The sequence below is a fragment of the Aythya fuligula genome, chromosome 7, assembly GCF_009819795.1.
Source record: "Aythya fuligula isolate bAytFul2 chromosome 7, bAytFul2.pri, whole genome shotgun sequence".
In the NCBI taxonomy this organism is placed as follows: domain Eukaryota; kingdom Metazoa; phylum Chordata; class Aves; order Anseriformes; family Anatidae; genus Aythya; species Aythya fuligula.
This window is the reverse complement of record NC_045565.1, coordinates 14,893,529-14,920,181: the sequence shown is the minus strand read 5'-3', so window position 1 is coordinate 14,920,181 and position 26,653 is coordinate 14,893,529. Positions and strand designations below refer to the sequence as shown.

Below are 26,653 nucleotides of genomic sequence, written 5' to 3'. Positions count from 1 at the left end.
TGCAAGTAAAGTTCCTTTCATGAGGCCCTTAGCATTAAAAGGTCATGATAACCATGTTTCACCTGCAAATACATCTATGAATAACCCGTTTGTACCAGTTGTGCAAATATATTTGTATATTTTACCAGTTCAAAGGCTGAAGCTTTACAATATCTTAAGTATTTTGCTTTCTGTGTGCCGCAGAAAACACATTTGTATGAGCTTCCTTCCTCAACTTCTGTTCTTGTGGAGCTAGGACAGTTGAGGCCAGTTAAGTTTCTGGAGCAGTGGCAGTGTAGGTCAGAATCTTTTGCTACTTTTCCACCCCTGGTCCCTGTGGGTGAGAAGAGCAGTGGTGGCCTGTGCTCCTGCAGTCTCTGTAGCTGTGCAACATCATTTTCCAATCCTAATGTTAATGGGCATCATATTTTAGTTATGTCCTTTACAGCGTGTTGCACTGAATTACTGTTTAATCCAAAGAATTATTCTACTAGTAAAGGGGTGTCTCTCCAAGGGTTTGCAGGCGCTAGTTTATAGAAATCTACTTTTCAGCGAAGAATGAGGCGATACTTGTTTGTATCCTCATATGTATACTGTAAAATATTTTGTGGTTCTCTTGGATGAAAACTAGTGGGTCAGTATATATAGAGAGAGTGTGAGGCATGTTTAAGTCAATGAATTCTCAAAGACACTTGCTGTTATGCCCGAACCATTAGGATGTGAGCTACCCAGAACTGTTCATTTCCCTTTCGTCCTTACACTCACTGAAGTCATGTGTATGTCTAGTAGCAGAATATATATATATTATATATCATAAGAGCAGGGATGGTTTAAGAGGGAAGATGTTGTTAAACGGAACTTCAAGCTGCCTGCTTTCTGCTCATAAAAAAAAATACCACTGTAGTCAGTTTTGTTTGCTTAAGGTATTGAACGAAGTGAATTAAATTTGATGCAATACTGTAGTATCAGATTGCAATCATTTTCAGAGTGTAAGAAACAGGGATGATTTTCAAAAGTACAGACTATCAGTCTGTTCTGCAGAGTCTCTATGTAGCAAAAAATGAAGTAGTATCAAAACAGTTTGACCCTGTGGTGTATTTTTTTACCTAACACCCTGTAGTGTGTGAACACCAGTGGTGTATGATAGCAAATATGCATTCAACATGGAGTTAACAGCTGTATCTCCTAGGTAGTAGTGTAACAGAGCGTTGAAATCTACCTGCTTAGCAGGTTGCCATCTAAGGACAACCAGTGTTCCTTTAGCACAGAATCTGAAGTTTTGGTGTTGGGTGAGTCAATACAGACAATACATGTATGACAGTATGTTTGACATGATTTGTGGGGATTCTTTTAAGAAATTAAGCCAGACTTCCAAGATGATACATCAGACAGAATATGTGAAGTTTTTTTTTTTTTTTAATATCATCAATTACATCAACACTGCTAAAAAGAAATATGAGTACATATTTTATTTTTTTCTACCTCTAATTCTTCCTCTCTTTGTTAAAGGTGGGTCAGATAAACAGCTATGGAAAGAAGGAAACACATTCACAAGTATTTTGGGTATAACAAGGAGTGTAACCTGAACATAGGTGTGGAAGCCAAAAACCTTTGAGACTTGCACCACTGTCCAAACAAAGCTGCATGCTTGATTTCTCAGACCTTGAGCAGCTTTCCTGCTCTGTCCCTAGCATACCTCTGAAAATAATAATCACCCCAAGGAACTGCTGTGAGAGTGGATTGATGGCACATTGCTTAGGTGTTTCTGGACGAAACTTTCTGAAGTGATCTCTAAGTGTTTTGCATACTGAGAGGCAAACTAAAAAGTACTTTGAAAGTCTGCTGATGTTTTATGAATTTTTCTTCTAGGGTGTTCAGAAGGGTAATCCAAAGTAATGTTAGATCAAAGTATTAATAGGGGGATGGAGTATGATACTTATGACTTAACGGAATAAATGCAATTGTAAAATAATTTTTATCTGAAATAAGAAAATTCTGCTGTGTTGTACGTAGGGCTATGCACGTGTTAAGTATTAAGCTGACTGTATCGATAGAAAAATGAGACTGTGATAGATTCTTTAGCAGTGAAACAGAAGAAGCTCAAAGCTGTAATGAATGTTTATTATACTGTGTGTTGTCGTTGGATCAATGAGGCAGAATCTGGACAGGAAACTGTAAATAATCCACTTACGGAATGCTTCCTTTTTGCTTCTAATTCTCAGGTGTCCTACATTAGTCAAGACTGTGAAGAAATTCCAGAATTTCTGGGAAGAAAATACGGACATATGGCAAAAAGGCTAGATCTTAGCTTCAACTTGTTAAGGTATGTTGTAATGTATAGATTTTTTTAAATGCAGTTTGGCTCACCAGCTCCAAAACCATAATATTTATTTGTTTTTCTCAAAATAGAAACACGCACAGTTGTTGTCAAGTGGGTGATACTGTTTTATAGACAATGTTTGTCTCCTTTTCTTTTACTTTTGGAACACAAGCAACCAGGTGAGTGTAAATTTCTGATGTTAATGCAAATGATGCCAGTGCGGAGCTTACAGTTAGTTCTCTGCTCAAAATGGAAGATAAACAACATTACCTGAAGAAGTGAAGAATGGGATCAAACATGAATTTTCCTAAAACAAAAAACAAGTAAGCGTGTGCTTATTTCCTTTTTTTATTTGTAGATCTCTGGTTATTACTGTAAATGGTTTGTAATACTCTTTTCCCAGATGATGTGTTTTTATTATATGATTTTATTTTGTGCAGCTGTATAGTTAAGTGCTACAGCTAAGTGCAGTTAGAGTTTATAAATAAATTCTAAATTATTTTAACATATGGATTGATTTTGAATTCTATACTATTCCCATTAGTCATTACAAAAATTCTAAGCAGTATCCATTTTCATTTAATCATTGTGTGAGAAGCCTGGTGAGGTTCAGCAGTGTGCCTTTCAGATTTGGAACTCTGTAGGTAACTAAGGGAGAAAGGAGTGGCGTGTAGTAATATATTTTAGAAAAAGTGTAGCTTTCTTAGCATTAGAGCAGAGGATTCTTAACTTATTCCTTTTATTTCATTGAGGGTAAGCCCAGAGTCTACTAGTGAAGAATGAGTCACATAAAAGTAATATGCTAGTGTCTGGTTCTCCTAGGGAGAACAGTCACTGGTTTTTATCTTGCGTAACACGAATAAATGTTATGTTGAGCAACCGTAAACTCTGAAAGACTGATTCCTGTACGCAGGAGGTAGCAGAGCAAAAGAGGCACTTAATCTGTGGATTGCCATTATCTTAAATTTATCTTATGTCTGGCTGATGACTGTGTACCTATGGAAATTGTGATTAAATGAGAGAATTTTGGGGAAGAGGGGAGCTGGAATCGACATTTTTTTCTTTTTATTACAAAGATAATTCAAGTTCTGCATGTATATTAAGATTTAACATGTCAACAAGACTACTCTTTCCTTTCTGGAGGTACTATCCCTTGGAAAGAAAAAAAAAAAAAAAGGTTTGGGGAAGGGAGGCTTTTTCTTTTTTTAAAGCTTATTTTAGAGAAGTTCATATTAATGTTACATGGGTATTAATGTTTTCTTAATCCTAACTCTTAAAAAGGAGTTTGACTTTCTACAACAAATTTCTGTCGTCAAAGGCTTAAGTTGATTGAAGAAGACAGATGATCATCACTCCTACCACATATGAAAATAATTTTGTGCTTTGCTGGCATTAATACAATATGCTAATAGTAAGGAATTTAGCTAGTCATCCTTTGAGTATACACATAATGTGTAGGAACTTTTGATGGCTGCCTTTGGATTGCTGTACTATGTCATATGGTAGTGGCTGTGAATCCTCCGTTTGCTAGGATTTATTAGGGGGGAAGTTTAAGTTCTAGAAATAAGCATATCAGCTGTTGTATTTGGACATAGTGCTTAGAGGCTAGAAAGAAGACAGGAAGTGGATTTGTTACTTGAGACACTTGTGATAGTATTTTATTTCATGACTAAGGTATTTTAAATGAACTCCACTGGATGTAAGTGAAGTTGGGTCAGACCTGTAAGACTATCTTCAACTCCGGCTGAAGTCAGTGGTATTCTGTAAGCTTTTCATATGTGTTTGATACTATTTTTTTTAAACTTGAATACCCCTTTAACAAAAAGAGGAACATACAGTGCTGGTTTTGAAGTGTTGATTAACAGGATGCACGTGTCTCTTGAAGCTGTTGCTGATCGTACATGTTTCTGAGGAGTGCCTCCTGCAAAACTGTCAGCTCAACATTCCCTGAACTTGGGCTGTTAAGTCTAGCCAGCAAATGAGGAGGTTTACAGGTTGTCTGTTTTGTGCAGGTACCAGATTACATTCATGATTCTGCTGCACTCTTCTTGGAAATGCAAATTAATCTGAGCTTGTTTGAAGGGGAGGGAAAAAGTTCTTTGTAGTAAAGATGTCAGTTTTCACTATAATGATTCATATTAGATCTAAGCATGTGTGTGTGTTTTTGAAAGAAAAAGGCTATTTTAGTGGTCATTAATCTGAAAACTAATATCTGAGTCAGAGAGATGCTAACATGCTTACTAGTTACCTCAGTGTCAGGATGTAAGTACTTACCAAACTTTTCTGTGTTGTTTTTATATAGGGTTTCTCCTACCCTCTGTAAGTATGGCTACTCCTGAGTGTATTTTGGGAAGGAATTATCCTCTTGTACCAGACAATATATCTTGTAGCATAAGTATTATAAGTATGGGACACTTTATTTTGTGGGCACCAGTATTTGTAGTCATGTTACTTAACATTGCTGTCATAGGTGGTGGTGTGTACAGAGAAAGAGAGATCCATTGTAGTAACGTGTTCGGCTTTTTGATCAGTTGGCAGCAGACGCTTCTTGCAAGGCAGCACTCTCTGTTCAAGTCCAGAAGTCCTGTGCAGTTGTCGATTTACAGTCTTTACTGTGTGCACATGCATGCTTGTGCACTTAAGACTCTTGTCAGAAATACTACTTTCTAGTGCATGGTACAGGTGTCACAAAACTTTCTTATGTAACCGATATGATGAATGTAATTTATAATATTATACTTGATTAAACAATCAATTTAATGACTTACAGTGCTTTTTATACTGTGATAATGCAGGTAACTTGATTGCAGAAGTCAGGATAGAGCCAGGTAAGTTATTTTGCCATTTATGGCTTTTGACAAAAAATGTGTGTTTTCAGAGGCTTGTCCAGGTGTACTGGAAAACGCGTAGGAAGATTGGCTAATACTGTATAGGGAAGTAGGAAGGAATTAGTCAAATGTGCTATGCTTTATGACTTGTTTTACACTCAAACAACTTGTGCTAAATTTGTCACTTAATAACATAGATATTCATTCAATAGATGCTGTTTTGTATTTCTGGAACATACTAACCTGCTGTTATGAACAAAGCATGGAGTTGCTTGTTTACCACCACCACCCACCCCCGCCTCTTTTTTTTTTTTTTTTTTTTTTTTTTCGCTTGTTGAGCTGATACATATTTAGAGAATGATTTTTTAGAAGTTAAGGATATCATGTAATTTTTTTATTGTTTGTGATGGCACTTCTGTCTCTTTTTTTCTGCAATGAAGAGTAATTATCTGGATTCAGTGTTTTCATGTGTGGTGGTTTTCTTCTCAGATTTCTGCCATTTCTCATTCTGTGTGTTACATAAACACATAAACGTGCACAAAAATGGAGAACTAAATTGTAGGGGGATAGGGTTGGTGCTTTTGTATTGGCAAATGTATATGGAGAAAAATATATTATTCGCCATTTTTTTCTGACCTTAGAGTTCTGTCCAGGTTCTTTCCTCTTCTTTATTAAATACAAATTAGGGCCTATGTAGACACTAAATTTTCTTTGTACCAGATGTGGTAAGGTTAATGACACTTGATTAAATACTCACAAATAGTTGCTCTTTAAAAGAATTCTTGTCTTCCTTGTTTGCCTTTTTCTAAGAATTGGTCTTGGCTCTTGATTACCCTGGCTGATACATGGATTCATCTCTCTCTCACTTCTGGCAGCCCAAGCCAAGTGACCATTACGTCTCAACAATGGTTACTCATCTCCTCTTCTGACCAGAAGGGAAAGGAAGGATAGGAGAGGTGAATTGCAAAAGGGAACTTTCTATGGGGAGGGTGGGGAAAAAGGAGGAGTGACAGTTGTGTATGAAGCACGAAAAATGGTGTGCATTTCAAAGCATGGTAGTAGTAATCAGCAAGATGTGGTACCACTGTATTCTGTAGCCTGTTCACGCCTCTGGTGGACTGAAATCCTTCAACTCCAGACCACTGCTATCCACTTGTGAATTATTTCTTCTTATGCTGTTTTCTTTGCAGATTTTGTTTAAACAGTTTATAATGTCTTCTGTGTTTGGACTAATGGGGGGTCGTGAAGAAGATGGAGCCAAGCTCTTGTCAGAGGTGTACAGCAAAAGGATGAGAGGCAGTCGTCACAGGGAATTTCCAACTACATATAAGGAAAAACTTCACAATGAGAAAAGTTGAGTGGAAGAGGTGCACAGAGAGGCTGTGGATCCCTCCTCCCTGGGTGATATTCCAAGTGCAACTGGACAAAGCCCCAAGCAACCTGATCTAACTTTGAAGTTGCCCTCCTTTGAGCAGGGGATTGGACTAAATGAGCTGTAGATGCCCATTCTGACCTAAACTGTGATCTCATTCTGCAACCCTACTGGTGTGATTGTAGTAAAATGGCCAGAGTTAGAGCAGCTGTTTTGGTTGATATTGATAGTGATTTTCAGCTATTTCAGAAATGAACTATTTGTACTATGTATTGTAAATAAGGCATGTTTCAGCAGCAGAGATGTTTTGAAAACCGAGTTCTGAGTCTTTCATAGTAACTGTATATGATAGTATATTCACTGGTAATAGAGTACTGTAAAGGCCACTTTTTTTTTTTTTTCTTTAATACGTGGAAAGCTATTCCCCAGTTCCCAGTTCGTTATCTAATGAAAGAATGGAGTACAGGAAGGAAAAGTCACTGATGTACCAGTGTTAGTGTTGCTGGGAAGCTTTGCTGAAAAGGATTTCAAGGGTGAATGGAAAACTATTGTTGATCACTAGAAGTTAAAGATTTCATTGGAAAAAGGTAAATAATAATTATTGGTGAAGGAAAGAAAGGAATAAGCACGTAAGCAAGGATGTAACATAGTTAGGATGTAGAGGCTTGGGTAAAATACAAAGATACTTTTGCTAGACACAAATTGCTATTTTGTGGCAAGAGGAAGAAGTTATTCAAAGGTTCTTTTATTTGTTCTAGATAACTTTCTTTGTGCTAAATATCTCCCTTCACATTAAAGGCTAAGTGCACTCCAGTGCCTGAATAACAGATGTCAGTGTTATTGCAAAAATAGGTGCCATGCTTTATAAATAACATCTACTGTTTCGTTCACTGAGAAGTCCACTTCTATTTTTGTGTTTTTAAACGTGGACTATTTTTCTTTTTCTTACAGAGATTTCTTCGGGCTCTAAACTGTGAGACGGAAGGGAGAGTGAATCTTTTATCTTGGCCAATGAGGGAGGATTAATCCAATAATTGTGCTCAGGGAGATACAGATATCTCTTCCCTCTCTCTGGGGTGCAGATTATTTCTGCTAGGAGCATGAATAATTTGCACAGTGTGTGCTTGTGCATATTTTCCACCGTCCGATTAAGAGGGTCTATGTATGAAAACATCCCCTTGAACTTTAATCCTAGTCTGGAATGTTCCTCCACGACTTCTGTGAGGGTGAGGCTTTGTAGTATCCTCTCTGTGGACTAGAGATTGTTTATTTCTATCTTCTGTCTACTGTTTTCTTGCCTGGGGAAGCAGGCAAGTGGCAGCCTGAAACTGGGCTTCAGTTTTGCAGGGTGTATTTTCCTTGCTGAGTTGAGTATGCGAAAGAGGCTTTTTTTTTCTTGCTACCTTCCCAGTCTGTACAGCAGTAAGGCACACAGAACAGGAAGATGAACAACAAAAGGGAGATGGAAATAAAAGCCAGAATTCAAAACAAAGCATGACATATTTTTAAAAGCCTTTAGACTGATCTTTATAGCATTTTAAAATGTTGAAGAAAATGCACTATTGTTAAAACTTTTTGATGGTTTTATTTATAAGGTAGAAAAATATTTTCACCATAATTGGGTAACTCTTAATCGTAGCAATTGCATATTTATCAGTGTGAGGGGCTGTTATTAATGTAGCTGTCATGCACAAACACATTTCTGCATTAAATCCATTTAGTATGTGCATTATTCGGTCTAGAATGTCACCAGGACATCAAAGCCCCCTTAGGCATAAGAGCACAGTGCCCTGCTGTGGCTGCAGAAAGGGCTTGATCAATAAATGTAACATGTTAATGCAGAGCAAATAGAATAAAAGATTTCTTTGACAAGACATGAAAAATCACCTTGTGGCAGCTGGCATGGTGATGCCATTTCAGCGGAGACACTAGCAAAGTTGATCTGACAAGTAAAGAGGAGAGATGATGGTTATAAGGTGCTTTTGTTTCAAACTTCTTTCTTGACCTGTCAGGTTTTGAAGGAGCCTGAATGGCCCTTTTTTGTCATGTGAAAATTGTAGTCTTAGGCAGTTATGAAGCAGTTATCTCTTCTCAAATTGTGAATGCTGCTGTTTAATTGATTCACTTAGCATTTGAAACTGTCACGCATTAATAATTGCTAAATCCTGTAGATACTGCTCCAGTGTGTCATGCTTAAATGTGTAGTTATCAGAAAATTAATATCCTTAATGAACCAACGCTTTCAAACTAGCATTGCATGAAATCTCTTTTGCCCTTTCATTTGTTGAAGGTATATCAGCCAGTTTTCAGAGCAACCCCTCCTGACATTGGTGTGGTTTTATTTATTTATTTTTTTGATGCCCGACAAATGCCAGCTTTGCTTTGGGTACATAGTGTGCTCAATGACAATAAATATAGTAATTATGCTGGAGTTAGTAATTAACATAATTATAGTCAATTACGACAAATACAGTGCAGAGCTAAATAAATGAGGGTGAGAAATTAGCAAGCTAATTGATTTACCTTACTTGCTGCTTCTTCTTGCAACTAGCAGTTGTGGATTTTCTGCAAGGAGAAAGTGTATTGTTTACAAATAGCTGATTGTGTTTTGAAATGATTCTGTCTTATGGCTCTCACTTCAGTTTCTTTTATACTGAGGTGAAGAGGATTGAAATATGGGGTAGTCGTTAGAAGGAAAAAAGGAGCTGCTGTTCTGTTCTCACTGAATGCTCTGAAGGAAAATGTATGTACTTGCTTTAATTTTAGATAATTCTTAGAGTATTGAGGGAAAAAAGGCTATTTTTCTTCACAAGAAAAATACATTGCTACGGAAATTTTTGCCATGTATTTTAATCTGCTTAAATGTGGTTTGAATTATCTAAAAGACATCAATATCTTTTTGTTTATTTATTTACTTATTGACATTAGAGAGGTCTACACAGCACTGGATAGCTAAAGAAAGAATTGAAATTGTTCAAGTAATCCAAGTGTGTTGAAACAATATGCTCTTGTTCAGCCATCAGTTTCAATAATTCAGAACCATCGGACCAGTATAGATGCATAGTATCATAATGTTTGTGCACATTATAATTGCCTGTTTTGTTTCAAGATGATTTATAGTATGTTGTCTGAAATAAGAGTATTGGAGCTATGCTGTTAATCTGTTTCACTCTCCTTTTTTTTCTTTTTTTTTCAAGCATGACTACATTTTACTATAAGAAAAGAGAATTAATATGTTTAAGTACTGAAGATTTTGCATTTTTTTTTTAAACTGGGATTTTTTTCTTCATGCAAGGAAACAGGGTGTGGTTTACAAACATGAGTTCTGTACTCGGTCTAGTTTATTGTTTCAAGGTAAATGGAATTGTATCTAGACACGTCAATGAAGAGAGAGCATTTGCTGCAGCTAAGCAATCTGAAATATATGATTTCTTGATGTTTTGCTACTGAGGTAATGAGTAGGTTTGTAGTTCAAGAGGTGGATGCTTAAAGTTTGCCTGTTAGGGGTGTCCTACTGTAAAGCACATGATGCTCTATATTTTGAGTAATATTGAAATGTTAGGAATGTCAGAAAATGAATGTACATCAGCACTCTTTAGAATCAATCCATTTGAAAATCAATTTGCTAAATGGAATATTTATAAACAAGGAGTCATTTAAATTATTTAAAATTTATAGACTTAGTCTTTCAGATGAAGTCTTACATGTTTATTAATCGGTATGGACTACATTATGCATAATTATATTTTTATTAAAATAATTATTAAATAGTTGTATCCTACTGGACAAACTGAGACAAATGTGATGATGTGTTTATATATGAGTAAAACCTTAGGAGTTGTATAAGATAAAGTTTTATAGGTGCAAAAATGTAGGGAGAGTATTACCAGTAAAAAAAATATTTTACATTTCAAATAGTATTTCTGTTTTGGGTAGCTGATCAAACTATAATAATTAAAGCTAAATGCACTCCTTACTCTCTCTTCCTCTCCTTTACCCTCACGCCATGCCTTCCCTTTTGAAAAGTAACATTTCAACAGGAACCAGATGTGATCTGGGTAATGTATAAGGAAAACTTTTTTTAGCATTTGAAAACTTTGAATAATAAAAAAAATACTATTAAGATTTACTTTGTCTCTCATGCAGTAGCCGTGCCTGTGTTCTGTTACTTTGTCAGCTTTAAATGTAAGTATGGAACATTTGCCATTTCAGAATATTTCCTGTATATGTTTTTGTGGCTCGTGTATTTTCCTGCTGTCTTTTCTGTTGTCCTTGTTTTTTTGTTGTTATGAAGGGGATGAGTGAATGAACCAGTTTTAAAAATATCAAGTTCGTGGCTTATGGTATGCATTTAAATACCTGAGTTTGATTTTCATACACTGTGCATAGGATGTAAGGGTTTTTGTTTTGTTTTGATGGATAAGTTAGTTTTCCAGACTTGCTGATATGTAGAGGCAAAACTTAGATTATAAATTGTTTTATTTCAATTTTGTACTGGTGGTTTTTCTCTTCTGTAGTCCCAACAGCCTCTCTTTCTGTCCATTGATCCTTGCTTGACTTTTTATGGCCACATAGTCACTAACAGACTGTGAAAACACTGTAGTATATATACCTCTGACCCCCAGTGCTGGCCATTATCCATTGATTTACTATATCTGACAGATCAGAACATAAGATTGTATTCTGTTCTGCTTTTCTCAAGAAGGCTTAACATTGTGGAAAGAGTTGTCCTGAGAATATATCACATGGCAGAATTGGGCAAAAGCTTGTTACTTGAACCTTTGGGGGGTGTCCGTGTGTGTTCATATTGTGTAGTAGAGAATTCTTGGGAGGGATTACTGGAGCGTTTAAATCTGGTAAAAACGTTAAACATACTGCAGAATTTGATGTTAAGTAAAATAAAGTGAGCTTGAACTGTTAGATCTTTAAATGTAGCTAGTGAATGCTAATGTGGTGGGTGTTGAAATTTGTTTTCTTGGTGACATCCGTCTCCATGGGGCTCTTGCAATCATGAGAAAAGATGAAATCTGATATATCTGAATCTACTTGATAAAGGTGAGTAATGAAGTCCTTGTACTTGAACTAAGATGGGGTGTCATATTAGGTATCCATTGACTCAAAGTTGTTCACAAAGCTTTTTGACTGTAATACATCATTCACGGTGAACTGATGTTGATATTATATAACTTCCTTTGAATGAGTGGGGAGTGAACTGCTTTCTCTTGGTCATGAAATTGAAGTGGGTTTTTGGAATGACGTTGGAGGCTAAATCCGTGTGTTTTGTGCTTACTGTTTGGAAACCTGGAGGGCTTAATTCACTGGAACAGTCATTTCATCTCCTGTTGTGAGAACTGTAACCAATCTTAAACAAAAAAGTTTTATTTATTTATATATTTATTTTTTAAATTTCTCTCTGAATGGCAGGAATCTGGTATTGGACTGAGAAAATCAGTTAATTAGTCAATGGAAAACTACTGTAATATATGGAAAAATATTGGCATTTGGAGGAGAAATAACTTGATGCACTTGTTTTAGTTTTCAAATAATGTTTGTAGGAAGAGTGCAAGTAATGGTTTGGTGACTTCCCCCTGCATAATTTCTGGTTATGTGGATTTTGAGACTGGGAACTACTCTTCTTTTACACAGTATTGGGAGTTACAGAAAAGGGCATATAAAGAGCATGTTACAGGTGAAATAATCAGGTGGAGCGTTCTTATTTTCTGACTTTCCTAATCTCTCTTACTCTAAAACAGTATTTCCTCATGACTGCTGTTGTGAAACGAGAGCCAAGGACTGCAGAAATAACTTATCTGAGGACAAGGAGCTTGACTGAAAGGAAGAACCTGCATTAACTCTGAAGCTATTGTCTCTGTCTCTTCCTCTCTGTTTTGTTGAAAGGTATCATCTGTTGTCTTTGATGCAATACATGAGATTCCCAGTGTCTAACTGCAGATATGAAGAACTTAATTGGTTTTGCTAACCATTACTTAGTTAGAAAGGCCTCTGTCCCCCAGTATTCAAGAAGCCTGCTGAGTGATAATGTTACAAGTAGTTGGTTGGCACTTGGCACAAAAAATCTGTCTGATGTTTCTGTTCATGTATTGCTTGTTTGCTGTATGTTGTCTTGTGTGGTTTTTGCCATTTTTGAGGTCTTTAATTTTACATGAATCATCTTTACATAAGTTATCTTGGAGTTGATTTTTCAGTTTAAAAAGACAACCGCAAACCCTTAGCTGGTGGAAATGTGAAGAATGAGTATCATAGAAGTGCAAAAGGGCCATGCATTTTACTCAGGGTAAGGAGCAAGCATGTCAAACTAGACATGTTAAACAATAATTATACTGTCTTTAAGGTCATAGTTAATGCAGTGTTAGAGCTCAGTTCCAGGCTTTTACTATGAACTGAAGCTGGCAGTCATGTGAAGTTTTGTGATTTTTATTATTTATTTATTTGTTGTTTTTTTATTGTCGTTCTCCTTGATCATGCTTACTTCATGATCAGTGAGTTGCTTACTGGAGAGTTGGAAGATCTGTTGACTGTCATTTTCTTTCTTTACAATTTGTTCTCCATTTTTATCTTAATTTGTCCATTGAGTCCATAAATGGAAGCTGTGAATATGCTTCATAATATGGTCATTAGCGTGTTCCTTTTTAAACAACTCATTGCTCATGTTTGCTTTGTTGAAAGAATATAGAGATCATATTTAAAAGAACATAAATCAGAGATACAAAATATCTAATGTTGGATAATAATTTATAACCTATCCAAAACTCAGGGGAGTTGATAATGCCTTGATCATTGGACTGCACTGTGGAATAGATCCTCTTCAAGTGCTGAAGTCTCCAGTGTTTTCTCTTGTGCAGCTGGTATATAAACTGTACTGGTAGGTGTGCACACCTCCATTTTTTTTCCATTGAAAGCATAGCGTGTGGGGGATGCTGTCATCAGAAGTAGTTTACTGGCATTATATACACATAAGCACACATGCAAAACAGGGTCTTCTATATAACATCTTTACAATGCCTTTATATATAATGCATGTATATTATGTTTTATCTTTAATACATAAAAAACGGGGGGTGATAATTAGTATTTGATCTACTTAGATTTAGTGCTTGGAATAAGGCTTTGTCAGCGATAACATTTTTATACTTAACATAGAAAAAATGTATTTAAGTTTGCTAACAGAAAAAGATGCGAAACATCAAAAGTGGGTGATGGGAGAGAAAACTGACTGGAGAGAATTAGAATAAAATGGAAGCAATCTCAGTGAAAAGTACTTAAGTGACTCAAGAAATTACAAATATCTATTTCTCCTGTGATTTCTTTATCCAAAACTGCCTATGTTCTTGTGGTGTTTTGTTATTTTTAAACTCCCTCCTCCTTTCTCCTCTCCCTTCTCCATAAACTTTCAGAAGTATTCAATATTGGTCTTGGCATCAGCTCTTACTGAGGCCGATAGGAGGAAAGCTACATCAGCATGGTGTTTTTACTCCAGTGGTGACTGATGCATATCTCATAGGATGGACTGTTTGGCATAGGTGCAAACTCACAGTATTTGGACTTGGTAAGAGTCAGGCTCTTGGTCTGTCAATATTGTTATACTGAAGACTAGAATGAGAATATTTGTCTTATTACTAGTCAACTCCAAACTATTTTTTTTTTTTTTTTTGGGGTGGGAGGGAGGTAAAACTAATAAAGGGATTATAAAAGGGTGGCTTTTTATCAATATGAAGCTTATGTGCTCAGTTCTGTCAGGTTGTTCATTTTTATATAATGTAGTTATTGGACTGATGCAACAATTTAGAGTGTGAATGCTCAGTCCTTAATTTCTGAACTTGCATTAAGCACTAGTTTTTAATGCTTGCTTTGCTGAATGTTAAAAGATGTGGATTATGTTTAGTTAAAATGTACTTAATGATATTAAAAATAAAGTTCATATTTTATAAGCCAACTCTGCTTTTGCCATTTGGCTGTTGGGCTAATGGGTGCTGTTAGTTCCTTGTGAATACATCCTATGAAAAGACTTCAGTGCTTAGTGTTTTTAAATTACTTTCAGAAATGTGAGGTGCCTTTCCCTTAGAATATTAATCTGTGATCAGACGTGCCAACAAGGAACTCATTTTATGAATTTTACAGAAAAGCTACATGTTACCTACATTTAATAATTTCTTCAAGCAAATTTTCTAACCATTGATTTGAAGATGAAAGTAGGCATGTGTATTCTTTGTAAGGGAAGCACGTACTTGTGGTCACTTAAACTACTTCTTTAGTTAGTAGTTTAGATATTTACTCATCGTTAGTATTTTTTCCTTTTTGCAAGATTTCAAGACCAGTACATTTTTAGTTGTTTGGAAGCATCCAGTGACCTACTTAGAGCAACAGAGCAGATTTTTATGACCAAGATATGGCTAGAGGGGTGAAATTTTACTTTGGCGACAGTGTTCTGAAGTTTTTGTTCGTTTATTCTTGGTCATATGCTAAATGCTAGGTATTTTATACTAATCAGAAATGCATCTCTTAAAGCACATGGCGATCATATATAAAAGTTGTCCTCAAACCATTTACATGTAAAGGATCCAAGACCTGCTGCGGTATCATGACACTGCAAGGCCATGTGGCCGCAGCAGCACTGGATGAAGATGCTGTGCTTTAGGCTCCCAGGACTTTCAAGACCTTTTTGCTGGAGAGAAAGGATGAAAACTTGACCTAGTTACATAAGTAATAAAATGTACTGATTATTTTAAAGCACTTAAAGGATGAGGGGAGAGTTATTCTGGAAGTGCCAGGGATTAACAGTATAATGAATATTCAGAAAACTCTGGTTCCAATACAATTACATTAAGATTATTTGACAGTCCAGTGTCTGGATGGTAAAATTACAGCTGCTCAAGGATCTGAACGCTTTCTTTCTCTACCTATTAACTTGCATTTAATACACTCTCTATCTTTTACAGCGAAGTACTATGGAATAGCACAGAAACAGTCATGTGTGAAGGTGATTAAGTTGGAATGGCTTTAGGAAAAAACATGTTCAAATAGTATGTTTTCTAAGAAATGGGAACTACCCAACTGAGAGACTGTGTCTCTGTCCAGTTTACTTCTTTTCCTCCAGCTTTTCCTTCATTTCTCCCTCTCTTCTTCAGCTCCTTTTATCAGGAAAAGGCTGCTGAAGGTGCTGTATTTTACTGTCATCTGGGAGATTTGGGTGCAGTACGACAAGATGTTCCTTCTTCCCTTGAAATACTCTATTTTGTTCACGATTTTGCTCATAATTGTGATTAGGCATTAACAAGCTGAGCTGTTCCTGTGTAGCATTAGTTCCAGTTCTACCAGGTGCACAAACTCTGGTCACTGGAACCACAGGTATTTTGAAACAAGAGCTTCACCTGCACTTGACTGACCAAAAGAAAAGAAGTTTCAGAAGTTAAACTGGGGACTAATGCATTAGTCTGGATTCTTTTTGGCCGTCATTTGTCGCACTTTCTACTAATCAGTAAATGAAAGCAGAGCAGGTATGTGCCTGTATTGAACTAAATGTAACGGGTATTTGTGTGTTATAGTACAGCAGACAATGATCTTGGTTAGTCTACCCCTAGTGTTTAAAGCCAAAGTAAAAGGGTGAAGTCAGCTTTAAGGTACCATTACACAGAATCACAAAATTTCTAGGTTGGAAGAGACCTCAAGATCATTGAGTCCAACCTCTGACCTAACGCTAGCAGTCCCCACTAAACCATATCCCTAAGCTCTACATCTAAACGTCTTCTAAAGACTTCCAGGGATGGTGACTCCACCACTTCCCTGGGCAGCCTGTTCCAGTGTCTAACAACCCTTTCGGTAAAGAAGTTCTTCCTAACATCCAGCCTAAAACTCCCCTGGCACAACTTTAGCCCATTCCCCCTTGTCCTGTCACCAGGCACGTGGGAGAACAGGCCAACCCCCACCTCGCTACAGCCTCCTTTAAGGTATCTGTAAAGAGCGATAAGGTCGCCCCTGAGCCTCCTCTTCTCCAGGCTGAACAAGCCCAGCTCCCTCAGCCGCTCCTCGTAGGACTTGTTCTCCAGGCCCCTCACCAGCTTCGTCGCCCTTCTCTGCACCCGCTCAAGCACCTCGATGTCCTTCTTGTAGCGAGGGGCCCAAAACTGAACACAGTACTCGAGGTGCGGCCTCACCAGAGCCGAGTACAGGGGGACAATCACCTCCCTAGCCCTGCTGGTCATTCTGCACTTTATTTTCATTGTGCCCTTTCTGTGTAGACAGGCGTGCAATGGAAGCAATTAAAACTGTGGGAGGAAAGAGTAGAACTACAAACCCTTCAGGATAGCTGGTAGTGATCAAGTTGGTACTTGTATTTACAACATAGCTTATTATTATTTAACTTGGAACGAATAAATAATTCCTATGTTGTACTAGATGCATGTTACTAGTGGCCAGAGTAGTGTCAGAACTGGTCAGTAAGCTTTGCTGTATACACAGAAGCATCGAGAGTCCTGGGTTCTATATCTCTTGTTTAGTGTACATGTACTATGAAGTCATAATTTAAATCAGAATTCCTAAATGATTTCTTGACTGCAGATTTCCACACAAGACTCATTCTTGAATGAAAATTCTTATAGTCTATTCCCAGCCTTTTTTTTTTTTTTTTTTTAACTAGTAAAAACGCACAAGATAGTCTGCAACAAAAAAGATATGTAGGTATGGACTTACGTTAAGGGTTCATCTGTAAGTTCCTAAAACCAAACAATACCTGAACTTACTCTGTTCAGACGTTTGCTGAACATAAGTGAGATCCTTGAAGTTTGGTTATATCCAGTTGAATGGAACTAACTTAATTCATGTTGTAGTAAATTCACATTGCTGTATGTATGTAGAAAGCTAGGTGTTCCTCATTTCTATCCTGTGCAGGTATATTTTTCTGCGATGTTTTTAAATCTGCTTTGTGCTACAGTGTTTTTTATTTATATTAAGGCCTTCATGTCTCATTAAGTGGTCATTGAACAGAAGCAGTGAATTGATGTTAAAATCTTCTCACTGATGATTTCAGCTAAACCAACCACTAGTCTATTAAAAATAAACAACAACAAAAAAAAGCTTTTTACTCACTGTCTAGCTAACAGAATGCATAAGAGTAGAGAGCTTTGACCCCAGAAGGCTTTGAGTGATAGACTCTTTTCAGATTCTTGTGTAAATCATACTAAGGCCCAATGTGTAAATTTGACAGTAGTTCTCTGCGTTTGACATTGTAACTTAAAGCTTTTATGTTATTTAAATATACTAAAATGCACCCTGAATGAAACTGCAGGTGCTGCTACACTTCTATTAGAGAACAGTAATACTTGCCTTAGAAAAACTCTGAGGCAGGTGAAAGAGTTAAGCAAAGCAGCCAGAAACCATTTTCAGCTTTTACTTTGCAGATACAACCTTTTAAGCATACCTACATTTACCTGCAATGGCAATCGTTTTGCATTTTAATGACAAATCAAGTACGCTAACTTGCATTTGAAACGAAAGTGCCTTAAATGTCTCTGGCTGTCAGAATGAGATGTTAGGAGCTTGATGAAAAGAGAACAAAGAAGACAAAGTATGAAGCCTAGATACAGTGCAAAATGAAATAAAACCTTGTATGGCCTGTCAGGGGTGTCAGTTGATATTCCTATCTAAAGCACATTATAGTATTACTTTGCAGCTCATAGCTTACTCATCTGTCTTTTTTAATTCATCACATTCTAGCCCACATCTTTTAAGTCCCATGTGTCAACAATGGAAGAAATCTGTTAATTGACAAATGAGTGTCACAAATGTGAATTGGTGCCTTTACATCAGAGGCAGGTAGTCTCTGTTGTTTTTTGTCGTCTCTATTATTGGCATAAGCCAGTGTAAGACATCTGTCTTTGCCAGAATGAGAGATGACAGCCAAAGAAGGGCTGTCATTGTTTTAGTGCATGTTCATTCTGCTGAGATACTGTATAAAGATAAAATGTCAGTTAAAAGAATATGAAAAACTATCGGGAGGAAGTCCTTAAATTACTTAGGAAGGGGATCCGGGAATTGGTGCCAGAATTGAAATCCGAACATTCCAGTTTGCATCTATCACATCAATTTAAAAATAATACTTTCTGAGTAACTGGGTCAGTTTATAAGGCATTTAGGAAAACGTTAGGCTGTGTTGGCATAATTAGCTCGTAAGATGGAAGGAAAAAACATACCTCCACAGGATATGAGTTTATTTATTACAAGTTCATTTTTCAGACATGTATAGAATTGTCTCAATAAAAATATGCTGTGTAGCATCTCTGGCGTTGATTTGCATCGGTTTTGAAACATTGAAATTGCTCCTTTCCAATTTCTTTTTCTGTTATATTTCTATTTTAGATTGATGAATAACATAATGAAATAAAAAGCATAGCCAGCTGTGAGTTGATGAGACAATTAATAGGAGGAAAATTATTAACAGAGTTCTGGGGTGTCTAGAGGGTGTAAACTATACCAAAGTTACTCCCAAATCACTGAATCCCTTTATTGTAGTAAATGACTTTTTAATATTGGATAGTGAAAAAGAGGAAAATGCTTTAATGGAGGAGGTGGAAAGGGGAATAGAATAAAAATGTCATAAAAGGCCACCATTGTCCTTTTTATTTTGGGTCAAAAGTTATAAGAAGGATAGATGAATGTTAATCTCTGTTAACTTTAATAACGATACACTATATGTGCTATGAGATGCTCCACTCCTTCCAAAATGACCTGCAATTTGGGGTTCTGAGTGACCTTATGACCTTGGGTTTCTGAGGACTGTAGCAGAACCCAGCACAGGGCTAAATCTTGAACTGTGATGAGATTGGATGTGTTCAAGTTTCAGGATGTTTCTAAACAATAATTTGTTACAAGTCCTAATTTTAGATTTGTTTTTACATTTTAGAGCCATTGATATGGTAGATTGTAGAAGTTCTCAATTCTCATACCTATGCGATATAGGATAACATTGTAGGATTTGTCTTTTTTTTTTAAAAAAAAAAAAAAAAAGAACTTGCTTCCAGCAAATATTTGAGCAGTAGAAAAGAACGTCTAATTGATGTTTTTCCCTCCCCACCATCAAATGTGGAGCTCTCTAATTTTGTTTGTCTTTGGTAACTGTGTTTATCTCCAAGGAGCCTCCAAGCTGTTTTACTGCAGTCTGTGGTTAATGTTGATTGCAGTTTTTGTTACTGGTCTCAAGAATTGAAATAAAATTAAATAGTTCTAATGGGTTGTGGTGGTTTTACCGTGCTGGGCAGCTAAACCCCACAACCGCTCTCTCACTCCCCCTCCTTTAGATAAGGAGGGGGAGAAGTAAAGCAAAGAACAACTCACGGGTTGAGATAAGGATAATTTAATTAAAGGGAAATAATAATAATAATTAAATAAAGACTACCATGAACTAAACAATTTAACTAAGGGGAAATAAAAGGGAAAGGGGAAAAAGGGAGGAAAACAAACAAACAAAATAAATGAAAGCTATATGGAAGTGCAGAGGAAAGAAATTACTCTCTACTTCCCACAAATGAGCGATGATTGACCACGTCCTTGAAGCAAGGCCTCAACGCACGCAGCCGGTGTTCGAGAGGAGGACCGACGTTTTCCCAACGAGAGCCCACCCCCCCCTCTTCTTCCTGTTTCCACCTTTTATTGCTGAGTGTGACACCACATGGTATGGAATATCCCTTTGATTGGTTTAGGTCAGCTGCCCTAGTGATGTTTCTCTCCTCACTTTTTTGCCCACCCCCTAGGAGGGTTAGAGAAAGGCCCAATGCTGTGCCACTGCTGCTCAGCAGTAGACACAACACTGGTGTGATAACACTGCTGTTCCAGCTACAAGTACAGAGTACGGCACTGAATGGGCTGCTGCCGGGAAAGTTAACATTCCAGCCAGACCCAGTACATGGGTGCTAGTAATTTTATGGGTCTTTGGTGTCTAAAGCCAAGAATGACTAGCATAAAGCTTCCTTTCATTTTAACATGTTGGATAGAAATATTGTGGCTTTGTAAGGAGATCCCTTTCAAAAAAATAAGAGGGAAGGTGGTTTGTGTCTTTAAAAACCTACTTTAAAAAAAAAGTTTATTTCAAGTCCTTTAGAATTTATGTTGCTAGAGGTCATTTTAAAGGACTACAACTGATGAAACTTAAGGAGCGTTTGTTGTTTGTATACAAAGGCTTACATGCCTTAATTGAACAACTTTTTATTAGTGAAAGCCTTGTTTTTCCGTTTCCAGCCTTAGCTGGTTCTAACTAAATGCTTAAATTTCCAGTCAAAAGCCATGCAGTTGGTGGTATTACGTGAAATGCCAGGCATATCTTCTCAGTCATGGTTTTTAGCAATGTTTTTTCATGTTCATTTTCCTTTGAGAATTGGAAAGGTAACACCCGCCATTTTACAGAGGGCACAACTGAGAGGTGAGGAAGTCTTGTTGGTTAACTGTAGAAGGCAAGTGTCATTTTCAGCCCTTCATACCAACTTGCATAAACCACTCCCATGTGTCGTCAGGAGGGATGGGTGACACCTGTCCACCCACTGTTTCTGTAGTGCTCCTGGAAGTAGTTTATTTTCATGTGCTACATAGCTACACTTGATATTACCTGATAGCAGGTATATCAACAAGGTTGATGATCCATCTGAGACTGAAGAGCAGTTTAGGATTTAAAGTCATTGTAGACATGGAGGTATGTTTTTTGCCTTCAGGCAGATTGGTTTTTTACTCATATTTGTTCCCTCCTAACTGAATGTTACATAATTATAAAAACCAAAAACACAAAGGCACAGTAACAAAAACAATGTAGACTGAGATTGTTGATAGATTTTCTTTTTTAGTTAGGAAAGAAATATATTTTCAGTGAAGATAACTAGGAAGAAGAGATATCAATTCTATAAAATAAGTGAATGAACTTCATTGTGAAAATTGATGTGTGGGAAATACAATGGTAGAGTGATAGGATACTATCCTGTCCTATACCTTGTGCTTTCTGCAAAATGCCAGGTAAAGCCTACAGAAAAAAATCAGCTTTTAGAATTCGACTGTGGAAGTATGTGCTTGTATGACAGTATTATCACTGCTACATTAACTCTAGAAAGGGAGGATACTAGAATTTAAATATAAAAATGTGATACATGTGCGTGTGCATACCCTCTCGGCGATTTCCCCCTCCCAACTGCCAGCTGTCATACAGAATCTGAAACAGACAAAAATTTATTGGGTAGTATTTAGAAACATGTCAGTGGTAACGACTAGATCTCTGATTTCAATTATCACCTACTAAATTTAGGCTAATGTAATGCATTTGTAGACCTGTTGAATGCACTTGACATCATGTTTAAAATATTTGAAACTGCACCGTTTTTTAATATCATATGTTGACCACTTTTTTTCCTACACACATCTGGTGCGTGGCAGCAGGCATCCCATGCGACCCATAAAAACTTCAGTTATACTGGTTTGAGTGTTTCTTTTTTTCTTCAGATAATATTTCACCTAAGGACAAAAAAAAGTCTGAGGTTACAATACAAAAATTTGCTTGATGAAATACAATACTGCTCTAATATCTGTAATTGACATTTTTTTTTCACCCTTTGCAATCAGTATGTAAACAGTGTTTTAATTTTTGCTTCTGTTGTTTAACATTACCTTTTTTCTTGAAAGTCCTTGGGATTTAGGCATCTATGTCAGTTGGATACTCTTAAAACTATTTCAATAGCAAATTACCTATAGCCATTATTATTCTGTAGAATGATAGGGTCATTCTTAAGGTGGAAGCCATGGTTTTGCACTGTCTCTTGTTAAATTAGTGAAGATTAAATTCTGGACTCAAATTCCTCCGAGTTCTGCTTTACTTGCTCTGTGAATTTTTTTTTTTTTTTTGCTATTATTTTAGGTTTTTGAGGGGGGACCTTTTAATTCTTTTTATTTATTTTTTTCCAAGTATTGGGATACTTTGTTGTAGTGCTCCAAAATAGTTTTGTATCTTCCAATCTCTTACTCTTTTACTCCTTCCCTACGCAACATTCTCATACATACTCATTAAATCTGTCTGCTGATGTTTGCAACTCTGAGCTTACCTTCTAACTGTTGGGATAATAACCTTTGAAGGCATTTGTTTGGTAGTACAGAAGTGTTTGAATGCTCACTGTTTTTGTGAAAACATTACAAACTTCTAATGTTACATTTGCATCTGTGTGTAAGCAATGTAAGAAACAAAATAGTCTTCAAATATGTTTAGAATACTTTAAATAAGATAATTGTCCAAATCTTGATAGCTGCCTAGACAAGGGAATTTTGGAGGAATAAATATCCTTCTTGTTTAAAGCAAGTCCCCAGATTGCTTATACTAATTTTGCTTTGTTTTAGTTTATCATCTTGGAATCTGTTTTTCCTTAGTAATCTTCTGTGATTGCTAGCTTTCTTTTTTTTTTTTTTTTCTTCCTGCATAATACTCCCAGACATCCTTTAACTGTTTTATCCTTACGGATCTCAAAAGTGTTTTAAACTGAAGTTATCAAAAAATTCTGAGCATGTTACATATTTCTGAAATATAGGGCAGAATAACAGGAACATTTGAAAAGGGTATTGGAAGTGTGCCTTCTGGAAGAGAAAACTAATCTTGAAGATGAAATTTCAATAAAGTTGAGTATAGCTCTTCTGGAGAAATGGGTAAGGACATTCTACTGACTGTCACTTTCAGAATTGTTAAAATTGTCTTGAATGGCAAATTTCAGGAAAAATTTCCTGTGACCCTTTTTTTCAGGGATTTTATTTATTTTTGGTGTGGAAAGTATCTTATGATTCCTTAGGAATCCTCCAAACCAAGCATGGATGTACATGATATTTAATAATTGCAAAAGATGTAAATAGCAGCTTCATGGTGTGAGCAGCAGTGTTTCTTACTCTGATTTAATCTTGTCTAGTACAAGTCTAAAACTCATCATTGATCACAAGTCACAAAATATTTCTACATAACTTTATTTTATAAAGCTTGTATTAGGCTGTATTTATTGTTCTTTTTCTCAATGGAAGATCCCTTTCAGATTAGCCCTGTGTGTTTTTTATCTTTCTTTGGATGTTTGACCGATGAGATCTAAGGCCTGAGAAGCCTTCAAAATCAAAACTGTGGTCATAAAAAAAGAACAAACTGAAGTTTAAATAGTTTGCAGTACTTGCTTTGCTCTGTTACGTATATTTATTTTAATAGCTTGGGACTTGCAGATAAATGGTTCTGTTCTAACCATCAGTTCTATAAGGCTTTGTCCCTACCAGAATGCTGAGAGTTTGGAAGAGTGCAGGGTGGGTATTTAGTTTGTCTATTTTGATTTTTTTGTAATGATTGTATGTTGGCTTGTAAATATAGGGAACTCTTCTGCTGCTCTGTTTTGCTAACCTTTCTGATTGCTCTGTTTTCAGTCATTCTCAAATCACTCCTGTGCTGCCTGACTGCCACTTTGCATGACCCAGTTTGGGACAGTTTTGCTGGCTTCCTCTTTATTCCTGCAAATTGTTCTAATCTTTGTGACTGCAGAAATGTTTCCTCTGTTTCCAGGTGTCTTCTCTCACTTGATATCATGGTACCTGCCAACTGTCTGTTTCTACAGCACTGAAATGTACCTTCGGCTTCTCTTTAAATAAATAGGACAGTTAACTGCTTTCAATACATCATTGTGGGACTTCTTCTCAAATATGCAAGTTTATTGCAAATCCTTTGTATGTGGTACATCTGCTATCCACTTGATATGTCAGTAGAATTCATGTTGAGGAAAAGTATATGCATACGTGAAGAGTGGAGAGGGATGAAAATTAGTATGTTGCTGTTCTCTCCTTGTTACAGCTGATAGGTCTAATATAAAAAAAAAAGAAGTGCATGCTACAGTCATGAACTCTAAAATAAAAAGGCTCAGGAGTTTTTATGTTGCATAAGCAAACAAGTGAAGTGTATTTTATGTTCCTCTGGAGCAGAAAAGTAAATACTGTGATATTTATTATAGCTTCTCTATTGATAAGCCCTATCAGTAATAAAAGTCTCAAAGTTAATTAAACTTAAGCTTTATGTTAAAGGCACTGTCCTATTTTCTTGTTACTTCTCAAAAATGCTTCATCAACCATCATAGTCTGTAAAGTGTCTTCCATGCATTAATCAAAGAGACTGCTGTGGGAAACTTTAATCAGAATAAATACCAGTTTATACTTTGTAAACAAATAATTAGTTGGCTAAGAAGAAACAAAAAACATTTCATCCTTTCATTTAATGAAAGCCAAAAAGGGACAAAAACAGAGAAGGGGGAATGCTCATCTGTGTTATTAATATATGGCTTACTTACAATTCATGACTTCTGTCACACAGTGCCATCCTTCTAATCAATGGTCTGGATGTCTTTCTGAAATAGATTGGATTAATCTTTGTTATAAATGCGAACAAATGTATTTACTCCAGCAGAGATGAAATAAAAAGACAGCTAAAGAAATTAATGTTTGGAAATAGTAGAGGAGTTTTATATTGTCATTTGCTTTGCTTTTTTAAATGCTTCGTGAGGCTTTGTCATTGCATGACTCCTACAGGAGGGTGGTGGTGCATTATGTGAAGACAAATGTCTTGGGAACAAAAGGGCCCTTTTCTGCCAAAGCTGGAAGATGGTTCTGGCTCTTCATTTTTTTTTCCACCTTCAAAGAAGTCCAAGAAAACTGCTGACACTTACAGAAGAGTAAAATATGATTTATGATGACATCATGTATTACCCAAGCAAATCTGTTTCGAGGAAGATTGTTTTTTTTTTCTGGTGTGTTGTAATAAAGAAACAGTGAATCATTCTTGAAGGAGTATTGGTTCAGATTCTTCTCCCTCTATTGCCTCCACCCCACCCCCACTTTTCCCAGTTTTATGATTCTTTAGGGGTCTTAATATTGATGTTAGCTACAAAAGAAAGTTCTAAAATTATCTTCAGTTCTTAAACATAGCTGCTTCATGTGGGTTTTTGTTATGCAAGAGTAATCTCTGCCATGTGGCTGGAGGCCATACCCAGCTGCTACTGAATAGCATTGGTTCTGATTTACTGGCTCCAACGATATTTCATTGCAAACTTTATTTGGAGGCAGTAAGTTTCATTTGCTGAAGAACCGTAGCATCCTCATCTGCAACGGAAGTTGGTTGTTCCATAACTGACTTTAATTAGTTAAACTGGCCTTTAGATGACTTCCTCTATCAAATGCCATGAATAAGACTGGTCACAATATTGTGTTGGATGATGGCATCAGCAACAGGGAGTAAAGCAGATGAATAAAAATAGAGATTATATTCCAACCCCCAGTAGGCTAAAAAGGAAGCTGACTGGTAAAGCTTAGAAGATGACTAGTTTTACAGATAGTGCCAGGCAATAAAACTCAGTCAGGGTTAGTTAGGGAAGTGGCAGGAAAGAGGTAACGAGTCAGTGTAAGTCTTAGACTGTGACACAAGCAAAAATTCTCTGGCTGAGTATCTGGGCTGTGATACTGGGGAAGATGGGAAGCCCAGGGTCTATTGACTGCTTGAGTATGAGTGTTTCTAGACAGGGAGACATTGCAAGCCTTGTGAAAGCCTTTTATAGTTGGGTCAGAAATTGACATCAACATTTTATTTATGAAGTTCTTTTAGTTTTGAGCTTTTTAACTCCAGTGAAATACAAAATATACAGAAACAATTTTGGAGGTGTCCAAAAATGGGGCTTAATAAATGTCACTTGATATTTCCTTAGTGATTTTTAGTTAGCTGGTTATGCTCTGTGTTACATCTCTGGGAAGCCTATGCATCCCTTTTAAGAAAAGAGCAGAAGCACAGATTACAGTAGTTGCTTATATATCAACCTGTGTCTTGTGTTTAAATAAATAAATGAATCCCCAGTGGCACAGCCAAATTTAAGACAGTTCTGATGCCTGTATTCATACCAAGCAATACCTTGTTCTGTGATTTTATTGTTTACTTCTGTCCTGTAGATTGGGACTTTAGTACAAAGTACATACCTAAACTCTGTTTCCTGTTATGGACTGTTCTTCATGGGCCATACATACTTTTTTTTTTTTTTTTTTTTTTTTTTTTTTTTACCTAACCGATGCTGCTTTGAGAGGAAGGCAGGTTTACAGTGGGATACAGAAAATGTGTCTAAACTT

The 26,653-nt window shown here is 36.5% G+C and overlaps 1 protein-coding gene and 1 long non-coding RNA gene across 10 annotated transcripts in view; both read left to right on the top strand.

Moving 5' to 3' along the window:
- The window catches only part of LRMDA (leucine rich melanocyte differentiation associated), a 461,971-nt gene that overhangs the window by 27,899 nt on the left and 407,419 nt on the right, over positions 1–26,653 (top strand). Inside the window, exon 4 of the mRNA XM_032191153.1 lies at positions 2,202–2,302. Within this exon, the coding sequence (XP_032047044.1) occupies positions 2,202–2,302 (101 nt within the window). The remainder of the gene's footprint in view (positions 1–2,201; positions 2,303–26,653) is intronic.
- On the top strand, positions 2,629–25,324 carry LOC116491468. Of its 9 annotated transcripts, none has more exons than XR_004253492.1 (9): positions 2,629–4,618; positions 5,095–5,127; positions 6,003–6,083; positions 6,318–11,554; positions 12,253–12,794; positions 13,275–13,382; positions 13,915–14,066; positions 23,062–23,176; positions 24,060–25,324. It is a non-coding gene; the product is annotated as an uncharacterized LOC116491468 (long non-coding RNA). The 9 variants fall into 9 exon arrangements; XR_004253491.1 differs by having other exon boundaries at positions 5,938–6,083; XR_004253490.1 differs by having other exon boundaries at positions 2,629–5,127; positions 5,938–6,083; positions 6,318–10,557; positions 10,646–11,554.